The sequence below is a fragment of the Fukomys damarensis genome, unplaced genomic scaffold (assembly GCF_012274545.1).
Source record: "Fukomys damarensis isolate Sample0158 unplaced genomic scaffold, DMR_v1.0_HiC HiC_scaffold_16, whole genome shotgun sequence".
In the NCBI taxonomy this organism is placed as follows: Eukaryota; Metazoa; Chordata; class Mammalia; order Rodentia; family Bathyergidae; genus Fukomys; species Fukomys damarensis.
In genome coordinates this window covers 24,263,110-24,282,351 of record NW_022900928.1, presented here as the reverse complement: position 1 = coordinate 24,282,351, position 19,242 = coordinate 24,263,110, and the positions used below count along the sequence as shown (strand labels likewise).

The 19,242-nt window shown below is 34.1% G+C and overlaps 1 protein-coding gene and 1 pseudogene across 1 annotated transcript; one reads left to right on the top strand and one right to left on the bottom strand.

The window, feature by feature from the left end:
• Nucleotides 1-6,119: 6,119 nt before the first annotated feature.
• Nucleotides 6,120-7,141, bottom strand: LOC104857924 (olfactory receptor 52M1). The gene has a single exon (XM_010617990.1). It carries the CDS (start codon nucleotides 7,068-7,070, stop codon nucleotides 6,120-6,122), a length of 951 nt encoding a protein of 316 aa, XP_010616292.1. The 5' UTR covers nucleotides 7,071-7,141.
• Nucleotides 7,142-13,652: 6,511 nt separating this feature from the next.
• LOC104857925 lies at nucleotides 13,653-14,592 on the top strand (annotated as a pseudogene).
• The last annotated feature ends 4,650 nt before the right edge of the window (nucleotides 14,593-19,242 follow it).

Genomic DNA, 19,242 nt, shown 5'->3' with positions numbered 1-19,242 from the left:
ATATTTCAGTTGCATTTGGTGAAAAGCACACTATAGCTTATTGCTAAGTGGTTCTCCTGAAAGATGTCTTGGTACAGTATAAAAGTCTTTGGAGTAATACACGGAGGATATAATCTCAGTCCTACAATTCACTCTATGCAATTCAACTAAATAATTTAAGATTTCGAGCTTCATTTCCTCACACAAAAATTGGAGGAAGCTTGTATTATGAAGTTTGTAAATCTACCATTGATTCCCAATAGTGTTCATAGTATAGTTCTTTAAATATTTTGGTTCTCTAGAATCAAAATTTTCTTGTTTTTCTCTGAAACACAAAATATAAATATGATACAATGTAATGTCAATTGGTTGCTTCCTGAAATAAACTCTGATTAGGATAATGAATAGACTTGGTGTCCTAAGAAACAATACTTAATGGACCTCATAACTTCCCCCCAATTTTTTGATTCATTACATACATTAGAAAAAAATATTTAGTGTCAATAAATAAAAGGTGCTAAAGCTTAAAATATACATTATAGTTTAGTAGATGGAAGGGTTCTATTACAAAGACCTATTTCCAAAAAGAAAAGTCTGCCTTGTGAAAACAAAATTTCACTACTGAAGTTTTCATATAGAAATGTAATAATCATCTCTCAAGTATACTACAGGTGAAATATTGCATGTGATAATAAAATTAGTATATTATTGAATTTTTAAGCAATATATCAAGTTTTTCTTTTCCAAGGTATAAGGAGCAATTACCAAAAAAAGTGTATCAACATTAGTTGTAAATATACACATCATCAACTCAACATAAGTATTGTAAATATACTTGTTGCTTTCTAAACAATTCCACTGGTCATTTTAATAATTACAGAATGCCAACCACAGTGATAAAAGTATTACTGGTTGCAGTATTTGGTTGAAAATATTTAAGAATTTCTTTTTCCTTTATGACTTTTTGAATTTCAGGAGTTCTAGTCTATTTCCCTTCCTTCATTAATTTTCTTTGAATTGTACCTGTACAAAGGTTACAATGAATCTGAGACTAGCAGAATCCACTTGAAGATCTTTTTCTTTCCAGAATTACCTGATATTTAAGCTTGAGCACATTTATGGCTGCTAGATGTTCTCTGCCTTCCTGGGTCCCGAGGGACCTCTCTTTTATTAGGCAGGTGTTGTTTTTAGCTTAGCTATTCTGAGGAACTAATTCTAGAGTCACTCTTTGAGTGCAGCATCTGCAATGAGAATACAGTTATACTCAACATGGGAATATCATAGTAAGCATGATGGTACAGTTTAAGAACTTTAGAGATAGGGTATCAATTAGAATAAAATCAGAGTTCTGGAGCAGCAAGAGCGATTATACTCAAGACAGTGTCACTTATAGCTACAATTATGTAGACACTATTTAATTGCTTCAAAATGAATAGTTCAAATCATTTTTATTTTTAATGAATTTGATGCTTCCATAAGAAAATTGTAAAAGCATCTTGATTTCTGTGATGGTATTAACCCCCCCCCAAAAAAGCTGGAAAGTATGTACTAAGTGAAATAATCACTGATTAAATTAAGAACATTTGGGAGTAAGTGAGATCTACAAAAATAAACAGAAAATAGAAATAAGAGCAAAAAACTCTAGCCAATAAATACCATCCAAGTTAAGGTTTAATTAAGACTGAATTTTACAAAGGCTCTTGTCAGAAAAAAGCTAAATTTTTTAGCAGAGTTATGGAGAGAGAGAAAATGTTGATGATGTTTTTATTATAGAAACTGGTCAAATGCAAACACCTGGAAGATATTAATTTTGGCTCTGTTTATTCACTCTTACACACAATGAAAGAAAACCTTCCCAATGTGGTGGAGAGAGACCATGGGGAGGAGCTCTAAAAAAACAAGTGGGAAAGGTAAGGGAAAGGAAATAAGGGAAAAGAAAAAAATATGAGAAAATGAAAAAATGGAAATACAGTGTTTCTAAATGGGGAGGAAGTAGGAGGTAAAGGGAGGGCAGGGACAAGGGGAAAAAATGAGAACCAAGACCTGTCATGTAAAGGTACAAGATCCCAGTAATGAATGTAACTGTACTGTATACCAAGATTGTAATAATAAACTCAATAAAAAGAAAAAAATATAAATAAAATACGTGTCATCCCAGAGTGACGCTTTTTTTCTGTGCAAAGAACACTTAAATTACCAAATCTTCAGTGTACCATCACGTATTGTTAGCTATAGTCCTAGTTCTGTACATTAAATGTCTAGATTTATCTTCTGCACACTTAGACCAGCTTCTCTCCATCTCCTTCCGTGACCCTTGGCAACAACCTTTCTTCTCTCTGTTTCTATGTGTTCTGTATATTTTATTTCTAGAGGTTAAAAATATTATGTAAATATTTGCTTTTCTGTGTTTGGCTCATTTGCCTTAATATAATGGCCACCACGTTCATCCATATTGTCACAAAAATCAATTATCTTCTTTGTCTTAAGGTGAAATAATATTGCATAAAAACCATAAGCCTGATTAGATCACTCCCATGTGTATAATTTCTATTTTCCTCTTCTGATTTTTAGGATAAAAATAAATAAGCTTAGCATGCCCTTCCCACACCTGCCTGCTACCCATCTTACTCAAGACAATCTTCAGTACAGTATCTGTCCTCTAGGCTACAAAGGTACCATTGTTTTAAGACTCACATTTGTTCAAACACATGGTTCTCACCCCATGCAACATCACCACCACCTTTTCCACAACCACTTTGTCTTTCATCTGCTAGTTAACTTGATTTACCACTCCATCAGATGTCATTTTTAAAAGTAATTTCCTTGGTTCTCCAGCCTACATCAAAATATTGTTAGTTTCCTCACAGAAACTCCTGAATGACATTTACTATCCAGTAAAAGATAATCACTTAAGTATCAGTTAAATTATATAGCTTCCTCCAGATTATAGTCCCTCTGAAGCATACATTCCTATTTGCTTACTTTTCTTCAGAGTCTATCACAACTCGGCACTTAAATAAATACTAGTAATGAATATACAAAAAAACGTATTTCTTTTTCAATTAGAGTGTTTTAGAAAGTTTTCAAGGATTTAATTTTGTTGTTGTTTTTAATTTTGTTGAACAATTTCAATTCAGTAGTCAATGGTAGGTAATCTGTAAATTATTTTTTCCCCATTAAGTTTATTGGTACATTTAAAGCAAAAAAAAAACAAGTTGCATTTATTATTGGGATCTTGTACCTTTACATGATATGTCTTGGTTCTTATTTTTTCCCCATCCCGCTGCCCTTTCTTTACTCCCTTCACCCCTCCCTATTTACTAATGCTTTGTTTCCCTTTTTTTTCCTTTTTTTACATTTTTCCCTTATTTCCTTTCCCCTCCCCTTCGCAATTCCCTTTTAGCCATATTCTTCCTATTTCACACTATCGATTATGCCATTTCAACCTTATTTACACTTTTAGTAAACTCTTAAGTGAAATACCTAGGGCATACTTGAGTAAATACCACATAGCTTCTCTGGTGTGATAATCTGTAAATTCTAACCCTGCAGCTTATATTTCCACACTCAATATATGAATGACCTTGGTATTTGTCAGGAAAATAACTGAATTTAATGATTAATGATAACTCCACATAAGAAAAATAGTACAACCTGAGGTCCAGAGTGGGAAAACTGCCATCAAGAAAAAGCCAACCCAGTGGCAATAGTAACTAAATTCTATAACTGTCTCGATGACGCTCTCCTCTTCATCCTGTGAGAGAGCTGTTCCTACTGTCCTGACATTTTTCTTTAGCACCTTAACAAATAGCTTTACAATAGAGCTGATGATTTTAATTCACATGAGTCAATTATAACTTTTGCCTGAATAGGAGTTCTAAAATATTACAGCTAAATACTAACATCTCATGTTTGTTCAATCATCAAGAAAGCATTCATCAAAGAAATATATGCACAGAAGACCAAGAAGTATTCAGTATAAAAAGAAAATAAAGAAAGTCACTAACCATGGGATTAATGTTTTTGCAACAACTCAAACTAGATTTCACCACATAGTTAATATGTGATCTTGGAAAAATTATTCAATATCTGTGAGCCTGAATATCCCTCATCTATAAAATCAGGCTAGTTCTTACTCTGATAATTATTACAACCCTACAATTGAAATATGCATACACACACACACACACACACACACACAAATATGACCCAGATTGGCATGTAGTAAGAATGCAAAAGTATACTTGTCATAATTTTAACTAATGACTATTAAGGGCTTGCTATGTGGCAGTTTAAAGACTGTGTTGTTTTCACTCATTTAATTGTCGGAAAAGAGACATTATAATCATCTTTTCATTGATTGTAGAAAATCCTAGAATATTATATCACTTAGCCTGTGCACATAGAATTAAGAACCTAGTGAATAATGAATTTAAACTCTGTGTCTTTAGCCAAGTTGGTTTAACGTTTATATTAAAATTTTAATTAGCAAATAAGGCATATGAAGAATTAAATAAAATATATCAAGACATTGGTATAATAGTGCCAGGGAGAATTTTTAGGAATAGTGAAGAGTTCAATTTTCCCTATAAGGATTTGAAATAGAAGTTGTATCTAAAAGTGACCAGTTCTTCCCAAGAAGTAGGGATAGATATGAGAGAATAATTCTTGACAAAGACAGGAAGACGTGAAAAGAAATATTGGTTGAAAACAGGTGTGAATTTTCATGACCGGGAAGGAATGTGCAAGGGATGAAGATAAACAGTAAGAGATATCGGGAAGGAAGAATTACAACCCTTGAATTTGATTTCATGAGTTTTGCATGATATATGGTTATATATATATATATAAAATCATATATATTTGATTTCAATGGCAAGGACACACTTACATACTTATAGTAATTAAAACTAATACTTTGAAAATAACAGTTTAAAATTTACACTGTAAAGTGTCGAAGTAGTCCCCCTAGATTGAATGCCAAAGCAATGAAGGCAAATGAGATAAAAATAATAGTTTAAAACTTGTAAATTACTCTAAAGATAGCATCAGACTTAAGAAATGCAGCATTTATTGAGTCCTTCTGGAGCACTTTCCACATTATATGACTGAAGCATTTGATGGGCAAAATTAGATTTGTTAAGGGATAAAATTAGTCATCTTCATCTCTATAAGTTAATCTTTAATATTTCCTCAAAACTCATCACCCCAAAGCTTAAACAATTAATTACAATAATAGACTAATACCCTTAGTAAAATCAAAGATGTACTTGTTAAGTCCTTACTCGCACATGATGGGCTTATATAAGCCCTGAACATAAAGTTAATTTTGCTTTTAGTAGACTCTATGATATATGTCAAACAAGCCAATTTTTAGCTACAGTTTTAAAAGAACAATATTAAGACACTCGGTGGACAGAAAATATTCCATAAACAATTGCTAGTTTAAATCATTATTTTATTGATTATTGTATTGCTAACCAATTTCACTTTGAAGGTTTACAACTTTTACTGTGCATCCATTTGTATGAATATAGGCATACAAAGTCCTATATGCATTCAGAGTCCACCAATTCAGTTTTATTACCTCATTTGCAGAATACTGGAAGAGATCATTCATTTTTCAATTACAGATTGTTCATGGGGTTTTCAAAGATTTTCATAAATTTCTTTTATTTTCAAGCCTTTCCTATTGCTAAGTATATTCTGATGCCCAGTTACATAGCAAGATAGTAACAGCAATGAGCAAAAGGTGGCTCATTTTCCATTCATGAAGTTTTAATTACATGCTCTAAAATTTAGGTGCATAAAACTTATACTGGATAATTTCATCAGACATGGGGAATTTATTTTCTACTTGGTCAACCTGCCCATTAAAAGTAAATAAAGCTCCTGAGTTTTACCAAAAAAAAAATGTGTGTATAGCAAGATAGTAACAGCAATGAGCAAAAGGTGGCTCATTTTCCATTCATGAAGTTTTAATTACATGCTCTAAAATTTAGGTGCATAAAACTTATACTGGATAATTTCATCAGACATGGGGAATTTATTTTCTACTTGGTCAACCTGCCCATTAAAAGTAAATAAAGCTCCTGAGTTTTACCAAAAAAAAAATGTGTGTATATATAACAAATATGACATCATAAGTCATAAGGTTTTACCCTTATAAAACCAAGAACACGGTCTCGAATCTTCTTTGTTCTCATGCCATAAACAATGGGATTCAGAAAAGGTGGTACCAGAAGGTACATGTTGGCAATGAAGATATGAACTTGAGGTGCGACGCTGTGGCCAAAGCGATGGGTCAGGAAGGTAAAAACGGCTGTGGAATAGAAAATGAGGATGACACAGACATGGGAGCCACATGTCCCTAGTGCTTTCAGACTTGCTTCTCGTGATGGGAGACGAAAGACTGCACGGAGGATAAGAACATAAGACAGTGCAATGAAAAAGCCGTCACTAGAACCAATGACAGAGGCCACACTGAGGCTGTAACGCGTGGTTACTGTTGTGTCTACACAAGCCAGCTTCACCACAGCCATGAACTCACAGTAGGTGTGAGCAATGATGCGAGTTCTGCAGTAGGGCAGTTGCTTGAGTAGGATGGGGTGTGGCGTAAAGAAGGCCACTCCCCGCAATACCACAGCAGCTCCCACTTTGGCAAGACGGCTGTGGGTGAGAATCACGGCATGACACAGTGGCTCACAGATGGCCACATAGCGATCGATGGCCATGGCCAAGAAGAAGCCCGATTCCATGGCAGTAAAGCTGTGGATGAAGAACATTTGAGCCAGGCAGGCATCAAAGGCAATGTCATGGGCCCCGAGCCAGAAGAGACAGAGCATGCGTGGCAGCGTAGATGTGGAGAGGACCAGGTCAGTGAGTGACAGCATGCACAGAAAGAGGAACATGGGTTCGTGGAGGCTTCTTTCTGCTCTCACCACAGCCAGGATGGTCAAGTTCCCCACCACAGCCACCACGTACATGGAGCAGAATGGAATCCCGATCCAGATGTGCATGTGCTCTAATCCTGGGATGCCCATCAGGAAGAAGGTCGTTGGAGATGCTAGCGAGTTATTGGCTGGTTCCATGATGGTGTTACTCCTTCTCCTCTACAGATGGAGCTTTCTTGTTTAGGGCCAATATTTTCTGCCAAGATCATTCCAACCAAATATGAACATACTTTAAAACTGAATCTGGAATAGCACACATTTTCATATTAGGAAACAGTCTAATTTAGAGTTTATAAAACTCGTTTATAATATGGGACAAAAACTATACAGTAAAACACAAAGTACTTTTCAGAAACTTTTCTTAAATTTCATGAATTTGTTAAAATGAACTCATTTAACTATAGAACAGTTCACGATCATTTTCTGAATTCATCATATGTTTTGTTCTTTAGAAATTTTAAACATCAGATTTTATAAATGGTAAATGTCTTAGAATTATTCCTTTATCATTTCCTCTCCACTGTCATCTGGTAAGTACTCATTGACTCATGGCACGCATGTTAACTTTCGTGATCACTTGTGTAGACCCTATTTTTGGGAGATTGAAGCAGTATTGGTCCTGTCCTCTGGAGCTCAAATTACTTAATGGGTCTTGTGTAGTCATCCATCTCCAAATTTGATGGTAACATTTATGTTTCTACCAACTTATGCCTTTTTCCAGTGAAAAATTCTCAAATTATATATCCACTTATGTTAGTAATTTGTATTATTTTATACAATACTTCAAAATCAATTTGGTGGCATTCATCACTATTTCTACCTTGATCCTAACCAGTATTGTCTTCTAATTTGTATGTATGTGTCCTATATCTACATAAATGTAAGTAATTTATCAATAAGTCAGGTCAATAACAGTTTTCCTCCAAAAATCAGACATATCCTGATAACAACATAGTCTACATAATATGGATAAATTATAAAATGTGGAATTTAATAATAATGGAAATAAAACAGCCTTGTGTACTTTTTTATAATTTATAAAATCTGGCCAGATGTCTAATAAAGTGGAAAAAAATGTTATATTATCTTGTCCTGGGGAAGGAGAAGAGAAAACTACATTGAATGTAAATTATCAATATTCCTGGTGTTATTTGGAAATCTCTGCAGTTTAATCTGGCTTTATAAAATAATCGTTTCGATTATTATATTTCATATGCAATAAAGTTAAATAAACCTAAAAATCATCCAATTTTATCAATAATAGTACACTACTGTTTCTTGTTTTCCTTTTTTATTTCTTGTTATTTTCTGCAGTTTCTTAACTCTGCCCTTTGGTTAAATACATTAACAACAAGGTTTAAATATCCCTAGACATATAGGAATTATATCTCATTATTACACAGTTTCATAATCTGTAGAGTAGGGACAAAAAAGTTGTTAGGAGGATTTAATTAATTAAAATATATTAACAACTTAGAAACCACCTTACACAAAGCAATAAGTAAGTCATTGTAATTTGTTCATTATTCTATTATATCATAGGTAATGTGGACCAAGAAATTATCCAGGCAAACACATAATGTAACTGAATTTGTAGTATAAATAACAAAATAAAACATCCTTCTGGTTTTTGCTAACTATTCTTCTTAAACCTTTTGTAAAGTAAGATCAGAGTTCTATTTTCTGAACATACTGTGCTACTTGGAAAAATCATGCCTCTTAACACATATATCTTGTCGGCAATTAACGTTCACCATTTTATTTTCCTTTACAAACTACTGCTAGTCCTGTAGCAGTTAAGTCCGATGGAATGTCATCTATATCTCCTAGCTGGATGCCTTTTAGCAAAAATATTTGTTATATTCTATGCATTCATTGAACCCCTTTTTTTCTCAATGTGTGCTAGGTTTATCAAATTGTGACACACACGCATACACTACACACATATTTTTCCCAGTGACATCTGAGTCTCTCATAAGATTAAATTGTAGAAACTCTAGCATGCCTGAATAGCTCTGACCCAGCAAGAAGATGAACAGTGGACCCTTCACAGTAGTAGGAAAATACAAGAAACTGCACACTCTGTATGCCTCCCAAGCCATGTACTTAACTGAGGTGTTTGTGTGTGTGTGTGTGTGTGTGTGTGTGTGTGTGTGTGCCTGGATCAAACTCGGGACCTTGTGCTTACAAGGTAGGTGCAATGCCATTAAATTAAATCCCCAGCCCTTTACCTGCCTTTTTAAGCTGCATCCCAACACTCTGAGAAGTCCAATGGTATTTTTTCTTTTGTTTTTGTTTTGTTTTGTTTTTTGCTTTTTTTTGGTGTGGTGGATCAAACTCGGGTCCTTGTGCTTGCGATGCAAGCGGCAGAACCACTGAGCTAAATCCCTGGCTCTTCCAATGGTATTCTTAACATTTGCATAACTTAACATGAAATACTTAAATGTCTGATTTACAGAATTATGCTGCCATGTCTTCCAAAGGTGGAATTTTAAAAGGATTTTGTTCTTTGAGTAAATTTTAATCACTTGTCCAGCCACATTTATGAGACATTGCTCCAGAAACAAGGGATCTTTTTGATGATGGATCCCAGATAAACTGAAGTCATGAAGATCTTGACTATCTAGACCCCACTTGTAGAGAAACAAATATATTCGCAAATTTCTGCTGGTTCCCAGATCTTTCTAAAATTAGCTTATTAGTTAAGAGAAGATTTTACCTCCTTGGGAGAAAAACAGCCAGATTTAGTACATCAGACATTTTTTATGTGGAATCAGAAATTAGGATATAATGCACACTCAGTACGATCCAAGTACACAATCAATGTTCTTTTTTAAGTCTTTAGTTGCATTATCATTGCTGCCTCAATGTCCTGAATCAAAACATTTGCCTTTCCTGGTCATTTTGACTTTGGAGAAGAGCCAGAAGCTGCACAGTGAGAGATTCAGTGTATAAATTTCATGTGGACACATCGCGGTATTTTCACAAGCCCGGCTCTCTGCAGGATGGCACAGTGCTGCAGCTTTCACCAGTTTTTTTTTTAATCACACCTTGTAAAGACATGCACGAAGTGGACTTCCTGACACTCTTCAGAAAGCGGTGAGAATAGTGGCATAAGTGTGTTTGAAAGGAAGTATTTTGAGGGAGACTAATGGCAATATTTTTATTACATCTCATCCATAGATCTAGGCATACAAGAACATTTTAATTTTTAAAATAGTGTAAGGGCTAATTCAAGTACATTACATCAAGACTTCCATAAATTTTAATATGTACACACCCATTTAAATAAAATTGTATTTCAAAATACCGACAAAGTTTCTGTTATACCTATTATATCATAACCCTGATATTTTCCAAAGAGTAACTAGTGTTTTTAGATTTTAGACTAGAGCTCAATTTGGGGCAGTGAAGTAGTCAGCAAGGAGATATAAAGGCCCTTCTTTTAAAACATACACTCGAGAAAAATTTGTCTAAAGAGTTTCATTCTCCAATTCTTTGCACACTTTTTATTCTCCCTTACTTCCATCTCTACATGAGATTAACTAGCTTGATTGTTAACCATGTCATTAACAAAAATCCCTAATAATATGTTTTAAAATTTATTTAAAACAATTTAGGACAAAAAGAATTATACATATTATTGAGGTGATGAGATATGAAAATTGAAAAAAATGTTTAAATTAGGGCAAACATATATATCTTCTCAAGCATTTATTGTTTCCTAATGTAATAAACTTTCAACTTCTAGTGTTTTAAAATAATAGTAACTGTAACTGAAAGAATGTGTCTATCTGGTTTGTTTTTTAAAGAAAGGAAGTAAGTGAAATTGCTGGCTAGAACATATTGCCGCCCATCTAATTACTTCAAAAAATAAGACACTTGCCCATATTACTTGGAAATATTCTTCTTTCTACATGAATTCCTAGGATTGATCAACCTCTAAAGTTGAATAGAAGGGGACTGGGTATTCTTTCTTCACTGCTGTTTTCATCCTGTAACCTGTCTTGGTCCAAAAGTTCTAGTACTATTTTCTGTATAATTGGGAGTATCTATGACTCCATAATTTAGCAATTAAAAGAGGTGGCTATATTTATGTCTGCTATAGGAAGATACAGTTCTTAGCATGAGTATTGATGGTCTTTGTCCTATGGGTGTTTAAATATTAGAATATTACCTTTTAGAAGATTTCATGATTCTATAAACTTAAATGACTGACTGAATGTAGCTTTCTTCTTTTTCTGTCCTGTATCTCTGACTTTACTCAAGTTAAATCCATCAGTCCTCTTGAGAAGCGCCTTCTATAAAGAGCAATGCAAAGCCTGCTTAGCTAACACAAGCTGGAGTTGTGGTTTTTGACTCCATATTGCACTGAATTAAATGTTCTAGGCAGTCTGAAAATTAGTGACCCTCTGGGAAAAGTGTTGATTTCCTAAACTACAAGAATCTATCTCATTTTGAGACAGTGTAATTCACATGAATTATCTTTTAAGATAATGAAGAATGACACTGTCTTCCAAAGTAATTCTGCATGTTTTTATATGAAATGTATTTGCTGTATATGGCAGAAGAAAATAAGACCACAGTATCTATGAAAGGTTTTATAATTATGTACTTTAAGTCTATCATTTTCTAGTCCCTAGGATTACTGCTTAAAATCTCTTCTTCAATTGATTTTCAAAGCAGCTTTAGGAAATATAGAATTACAGTTCAGCAGATGAGGAAGAGGAAAAAATAATGAAATTAAACTTTTATTCAAACATTTCAGTTACATTTTTATATAATTCTCTGGCTCAACATTTTGTTTGCTTTACCACTGTCTGACTGTGATTTCCAAAATGATGCATTTTTTTTCTTCATTAAGTTTATTGTCAAGTTTTAGCTATACAGTACAGTTGCATTCATCACTGGGGTCTTGTACCTTTACATGACAGGTCTTGGTTCTCATTTTTCCCCATTCCCCTGCCCTCTCTTCATCCCCACCAGCCTTCCCTATTTACAAAGACTTTGTTTCCATTTTTTCCTAAAGGTTTAAAGGACTAGGAAAGATGATGTATTCTTAATTAAAGTCTATGCTTTTTGCATAATTTGCATTATTTTAACTGATAACATCTAACCTAAACAGCAAGTATCTGTGCAATCTGACTCTAAATCGGTTTCTAACATGATTTTGCTGTCCAACTTTATACTGACAAAGCATCATGAGGAGACAGCTAAAAAAAAGACAATCATCCCATTTTCTGCACATCCCTGTCTGCCATATCATTGTGTCATTTTCTCCACTATCTTACCAAATAGCATTAAGAAATATCCTATTGTTTTAAGTCAACTAGCCCAATTATAACAATTACCTAAAGGGGAATTCTAAAATATATACAAATGAATCCTAGCACCTGGATTTATGCATTCCACTAAGAAGCATTCACTGGATGTACATATGATTGGAATATTGAGAGATCTGGAATAAATTAGTGTATAAAAATCTCTAAAAAACTCTCTAAACATTTAGTTAATATTTTTGTGTTGATTCAAATCCAGTTTTACCAATTAGTTAATATGTTTCCTTGGGCTAATTATTTAATCTTTGTCAATCTTAATACTTCATCTATAAATCAGAGTCATTCCTCATCTTATTAATGTGATAATGCTACATTTTAAATAACTACAAATATACCATGTATGTGTAAAATTCCACACTGTTACATACACACAAACTTTATATATGCAACATAAATCATAGCATATTGTATATAATAAGTATACAAAATAACTCTTGCTTGCTATGATTAAAATCCTAAGTAATTCTTTATTAATTAAATCATTATTGTGTTACACTATTATCAATGCCTTATGTGGATTCACTCATTAAATCCTTAAAAAAGTCAATGGGAAAGAAAATTTAATGACTCCCATTTTATTGATTGTAACAAGCCCTAGAACATTTCAAAAACTTGGCTGACCTGTGCAGATAATGAAATGGATGAGTAAGGAATTTTGTCTTTAGAACCCATTTATATAAACTGTAATGACACTAAAATTTAATAGGAAAAAACAGACATACTTAAATGCCATATATCAAACGCTTTTCTAGAATAATTAAATGAATTTTTAGTCAATAGGACTTCAAGAAATAATTTAGTCTTTCAGACGAGGTAGAAGAGTTTAAGTAGGATTTGTATCTAAAAAAAAGCAATTTCCTAAAAAGAAACTATGAATAATAAGGAACTGTGAGTTGTGAAGAAAATATGATGATGTGAAAAGAATTACTGCATAAATGAAAATTTCTTTGCGGAATGGAAAAGAATGCAAGGGATATGGAGAAGAAACAGCAAAAGAAACAGTAGAGAGGGAATTCATAAAGATTTAATTTGCAATTCTAAATTAATGTTTTTTTTGTTTCATGCACATTCTTCTTTAAAAAGATAAACTTGATAAAGTTAATAAAATAAGGATAAAGCTTTATTTTAAATTAGGCCTCTTTAAGTGAGTAAATGAATGATATGGAATGGATTAGTCTCTTCAGATTATCAAATGTTTTATAATTTAATACATCTCATTTTTCAATGGTGCAATCATTATAGTTAAAGTGAATGCATTACTAGCACAAGAATTTCAATTAAGGTCTAAATGCTCAGATTCTCAATTCTGTCCTAAAGATCAGTGATGGTGGCTCAGATAATACATTTCATTCTAGGATAAGTATGCTCTCCTGGGATCACAATGCCTGTCAGTAACACCAGCTCCATCTTCTCCACCTTCCTGGTCACAGGCATCCCAGGGCTGGAGGCTGCACACATCGGGATCTCCATACCCTTCTGCGCCATGTTCCTCATTACCTTGGTGGGCAATGGGACCATCATGACAGTTATCTGGCAGGAGCAGACCCTCCATGCGCCCATGTACCTCTTTCTGGCCATGCTCTCTTCCTCCGACCTGGGCCTGTCCCTCTTCACACTCTCAAGTGTGCTAGGAATCTTCTGGCTGGATGCTCTTGAGAGCTGACTTTCCCTGCTTTCTTTCAAACGTTCTTTATTCACACCTTTCAGATATTTGAGTCTGCTGTTATTCTTGCCATGACCTTTGACCACTATGTGGCATTTTCTGTCCATTTCACTACTCCTCCATCCTCACTCACGGTGTGATCTCCAGGATAGCTTTGGCTATTCTTTTTCAAACCTTGGCAATAGAGGTGCTTCTCCTCCTTTACTTGAAGAGGCTGTGCTTTTGTTTCTCTAATGTACTTTCCCACTTTTATTGTCTGCATCCTGGCATCATAAAACTTTCTTCATCTGATACCAGAAATAACAGCAGCTTGGAATTGTTTGCATTGCTCTCCACTGTGGGACTTGACTTCCTCCTTATTTTCCTTTCTTATGTGTTGATTATGAAAAACATGCTGAGCACTGAATCCTATGATGGTCACCTCATGGCTCTCAACACCATGTGTGCTGTGGTCCTCTTCTTCTCCCCCATAATCTTCCTGTGTATGCAGCAGCACCTTAGTGCAAGGTTTCTTTCCCACATCTGTGTCACCATGGTCATCACACACTTCCTCCTTCCTCCTGTGATGAACCCCTTCATGTATGTGATGAAAACCAAGCAGATGAGGAAGAAAATACTCAGGTTTTTCTTCAGAAATATACTTGGAGAATTCAGGTGACACATAACATGCTTTTTACATGTTTATAGTTTTGAAGATCTTTTTCAGTTATCACTCTCATACAATTTAGTCATGGAAGTTTCCTCTGTGAAAATCATTACCTGAAGTTTGTGAAAGAAATTAGAAAAATAGTATTTTATTTTTCTTACCACTGTAAAAGAAACATTTAACACTACAACTTGTTTAATTTTCTGCTAACATAACTTTGATTCAAAGTATATGTGTGTGTATATATATATATATATGTATATATATACTTGATACTTTATATAAATAAACCATATATAGGTAGGTAGTCTTTTATTTCTGGCTTCTTTAATTTAGTAATGTTATTTAAAACATAGCTCAGGGACAAGGGGAAAAAATGAGAACCAAGACCTGTCATGTAAAGGTACAAGATCCCAATAATGACTGTAACTGTACTGTATACCTAAACTGTACCAATAAACTCAATGAGAAAAAAAAAAGTACAGAAGAACACCTTAAAAAAATAGCTTGGTTGTCCAACTCAATTTGTTTCAAATTCATGTTTGAAAACAAAAAGAGAATGGAACATATTTTCCCCATAAGGAATAAGAAAAAATAAAATAATTGGTTCTGAAATCCAAAAATTATACTTGTAAATTCATTTTCCAGGATTTAAATTGCACAACTTCTTTCTTTTACTCTTTCATGGTTTTCAGTTTTTTTCTTAGCTTTACTGCTGGAATCACTAACTCTCTTTGGAGCCATGTTTATGATATTTCAGGTGAATAAAGTACACACAAAAAGCACAATGATGAATATTTTAGTAACTGGCACAAGCACTCTATGTTGTCTTGGTGAGAGCAGCACTTAGACTGAAGCGTCCTTTCTTCCTGTCTGAGGCAAGAGTCAACATGTGACTCACGGTCAGCCCTTGCAGGTTTTTTCTTCAGATTTGTGTTTGACTATCATGAAAAGTTATGAACACTGAGCAAATGTTTTTCACTGGAGTGGCGGAAAGTTTGAGCTTGGAGCTGTTTGACAGCCAAGTACCACTATATTATAAGTATTGCTTAATCTGTAACAATAGTGTGTCCTGAAGTTCGTCCATGTTATACATGTATTCATACTTTTGTTTTGCTAAATAGCATTTACCTTGGGCAGAATATCACAATTTTTTAAACTTTCTCTGCCAGTTGTTTCCCCTTTTTGCTATTCTAAATAAACTGCTATTAACATTAGCACACCAGTCTATATGAACATGCTTTCACATCTCTTGTCTAGATACTTTAGGGCAGATTTGCTAGGTTAAAAGTTATTTCAATGTTTAATATTTTCACAAACTGTCAAAATGTTTTCTAGATTGACTTTACTATTTTGTAGCCATATATTTAGGCCCATGTTTGTTATATCCTCAAATCATCTTTCACTTAATAGCTTTTTAAATTAATTTTATTAGTACATTTAATGTATTCAATATAATGACACTCATGGTTGGAAATTTGTACCTTTATATAATCAATTTTGGCTCTTATTGTTCCCCTTCCCCTGCCCTTCCTTCAACTCCTCCACTGTACCAATAAACTCAATGAGAAAAAAAAAAGTACAGAAGAACACCTTAAAAAAATAGCTTGGTTGTCCAACTCAATTTGTTTCAAATTCATGTTTGAAAACAAAAAGAGAATGGAACATATTTTCCCCATAAGGAATAAGAAAAAATAAAATAATTGGTTCTGAAATCCAAAAATTATACTTGTAAATTCATTTTCCAGGATTTAAATTGCACAACTTCTTTCTTTTACTCTTTCATGGTTTTCAGTTTTTTTCTTAGCTTTACTGCTGGAATCACTAACTCTCTTTGGAGCCATGTTTATGATATTTCAGGTGAATAAAGTACACACAAAAAGCACAATGATGAATATTTTAGTAACTGGCACAAGCACTCTATGTTGTCTTGGTGAGAGCAGCACTTAGACTGAAGCGTCCTTTCTTCCTGTCTGAGGCAAGAGTCAACATGTGACTCACGGTCAGCCCTTGCAGGTTTTTTCTTCAGATTTGTGTTTGACTATCATGAAAAGTTATGAACACTGAGCAAATGTTTTTCACTGGAGTGGCGGAAAGTTTGAGCTTGGAGCTGTTTGACAGCCAAGTACCACTATATTATAAGTATTGCTTAATCTGTAACAATAGTGTGTCCTGAAGTTCGTCCATGTTATACATGTATTCATACTTTTGTTTTGCTAAATAGCATTTACCTTGGGCAGAATATCACAATTTTTTAAACTTTCTCTGCCAGTTGTTTCCCCTTTTTGCTATTCTAAATAAACTGCTATTAACATTAGCACACCAGTCTATATGAACATGCTTTCACATCTCTTGTCTAGATACTTTAGGGCAGATTTGCTAGGTTAAAAGTTATTTCAATGTTTAATATTTTCACAAACTGTCAAAATGTTTTCTAGATTGACTTTACTATTTTGTAGCCATATATTTAGGCCCATGTTTGTTATATCCTCAAATCATCTTTCACTTAATAGCTTTTTAAATTAATTTTATTAGTACATTTAATGTATTCAATATAATGACACTCATGGTTGGAAATTTGTACCTTTATATAATCAATTTTGGCTCTTATTGTTCCCCTTCCCCTGCCCTTCCTTCAACTCCTCCTTCCCTCTCCATCTACAAAGGCCTTGTTTCCATTGTTCTTCATTTTCTCATACTAATTTCATTCCCTTTTTTTATTTCCCCTACCCCTGCAATTTCCCCTTACCCTTTGTCCCTTTTCTTCCGGTTTCACATTATCTATTATACCTTTTAGTCCTTGATTACTTTTAGTTTCTCATGAAAGAGAGACTATCTGGTATTTACAAGTGTGTGTCCAATTTATATCACTTAAAAGTATGACCTTGATGTGCATCAATTTAGCTATAAATGTCTCTAGTTTATCATTTTTATGACTAATATTCAATTTTATTAAAAAACACATTTTCTTTATCCAGTCGGGGACTGTTTCCAAGTATTTACTGTTACAAATTGTGCTGCTATGAACATGGGTGCGCATATATCACCGTGGTATGATTATTTTAATTCTTCTGGGAAGGTACCCCAGAGGGGAATGGCTGGGTAAAATGGGACCTCCAATCCTAGTTTTTTGAGGTATCTTCATACTGATTTCCGCAGTGGTTACACTAGTCTACATTCCCGCCAGCAGTAGAGCAGTCAGGGTACCTCTTTCCCCACAGCCCTGCCAGCATTTGTTATTGGTTGATATCATGATAGCAGCTATTCTTCCTGGGGGTGAGGTGAAATCTCAGCATTGTTTTCATTTGAGTTTCTTGAATGACCAGTGATGTTGAACATTTTTTCATATGTTTATTTGCTATTTCTACTTCTTTGAGAGATGTCTGTTCATTTCAGAGGCCAATTTTTGGATTGGGTCTTTAAATTTGGGAGGTATGATTTTTTTAAAATTCTTTATATATTCTAGAGTGTAGACCTATGTCTGAGGAACAGCTGGTAAAAATTTTTCCCCACATTGCAGGTTGTCTCTTCACACTGTTGGTTGTTTCTCTTGCTGCGTAGAAGATTTTTAATAAGAAGTCATCCCACTTGTCAATTTTTTGTGCTATTTCACAGGCAACAGAGGTTTTCTTCATAAAATCTTTTCCTACACCAACTTCTTCAGAATTTCTACCTAACCACTCTTCTAGGTGGACTAGTGTTTCTGTTTCAATATTTAGAACTTTAATCCATTTTGATTTTAGTTTAGTGCATGGTGAGATATATAGGTCTAGTTTTAATCTTTGGCAAGAAGACAAATTTCTCCAGTACCATTTATTAAGGAGACTATCTTTCCTCCAGCGAGGGTATTTGGCTCCTTCATCAACAAGGAGGTGGCTGAGTGTGTCTGGAGTTGTTTGTGCATCTTCTAATATGTTCCACTGGTCCTCAGGTCCGTTTTCTTGCCAGTGTCATGCTGTTAATCTCTTATACCTTTGTTGATGATGGTAGTTCATTTAATCTCCCTCTGAGATTCTTTTTACCCAATTCTTTATGATGTGTATACCTTAGTTTTTAAAATTTTTGACCTCCCATCTATAAATCTTTTTCTCTTCCTGTTGCTGTTTTATCTCTTGTTCTGTACCTTAAGTATTATCTCCAATGAAAATATATGATTTTCCCTAACCTCAGATTAGGTCATACATTTTCCAGCTGCTATTTCATAGTTTCCATCTTGTTTCTCTTTGATGCAGTATCTTCAACATTCCACTGCTATTCCTCATCTTCAAATCCTCACTCTCCTCTATAGCCAAGAAAACAAAACAAAACAAAACAAAAAAACAAATAAACGATATCAAAGTGTTCCATGTGGCCTGAACTCCATCTTACACCCTCGTATAATTAAATCTTTTTGTGTATGATTACTTTCTATAAGATATTCAGGTTTGAACTGAGGGCCGTCACACTGGGCTATATTCCCACTCCTTGTATTTTGATATAGGGTTTCCCTGAATTGTTCAATTGTGACTTCAACATGGGGTCAACCTGCTGCAGCCTCTACAAGTGACAGGATTACAGGCATTAGCCACCAGACTGGGCTGATCAATTTTAAAAATTTTAATCTGAATGTGTACAACAGGTGTTTTGTAAGAAAGGTACTTTCAGGATGGACTTTGTATTAAA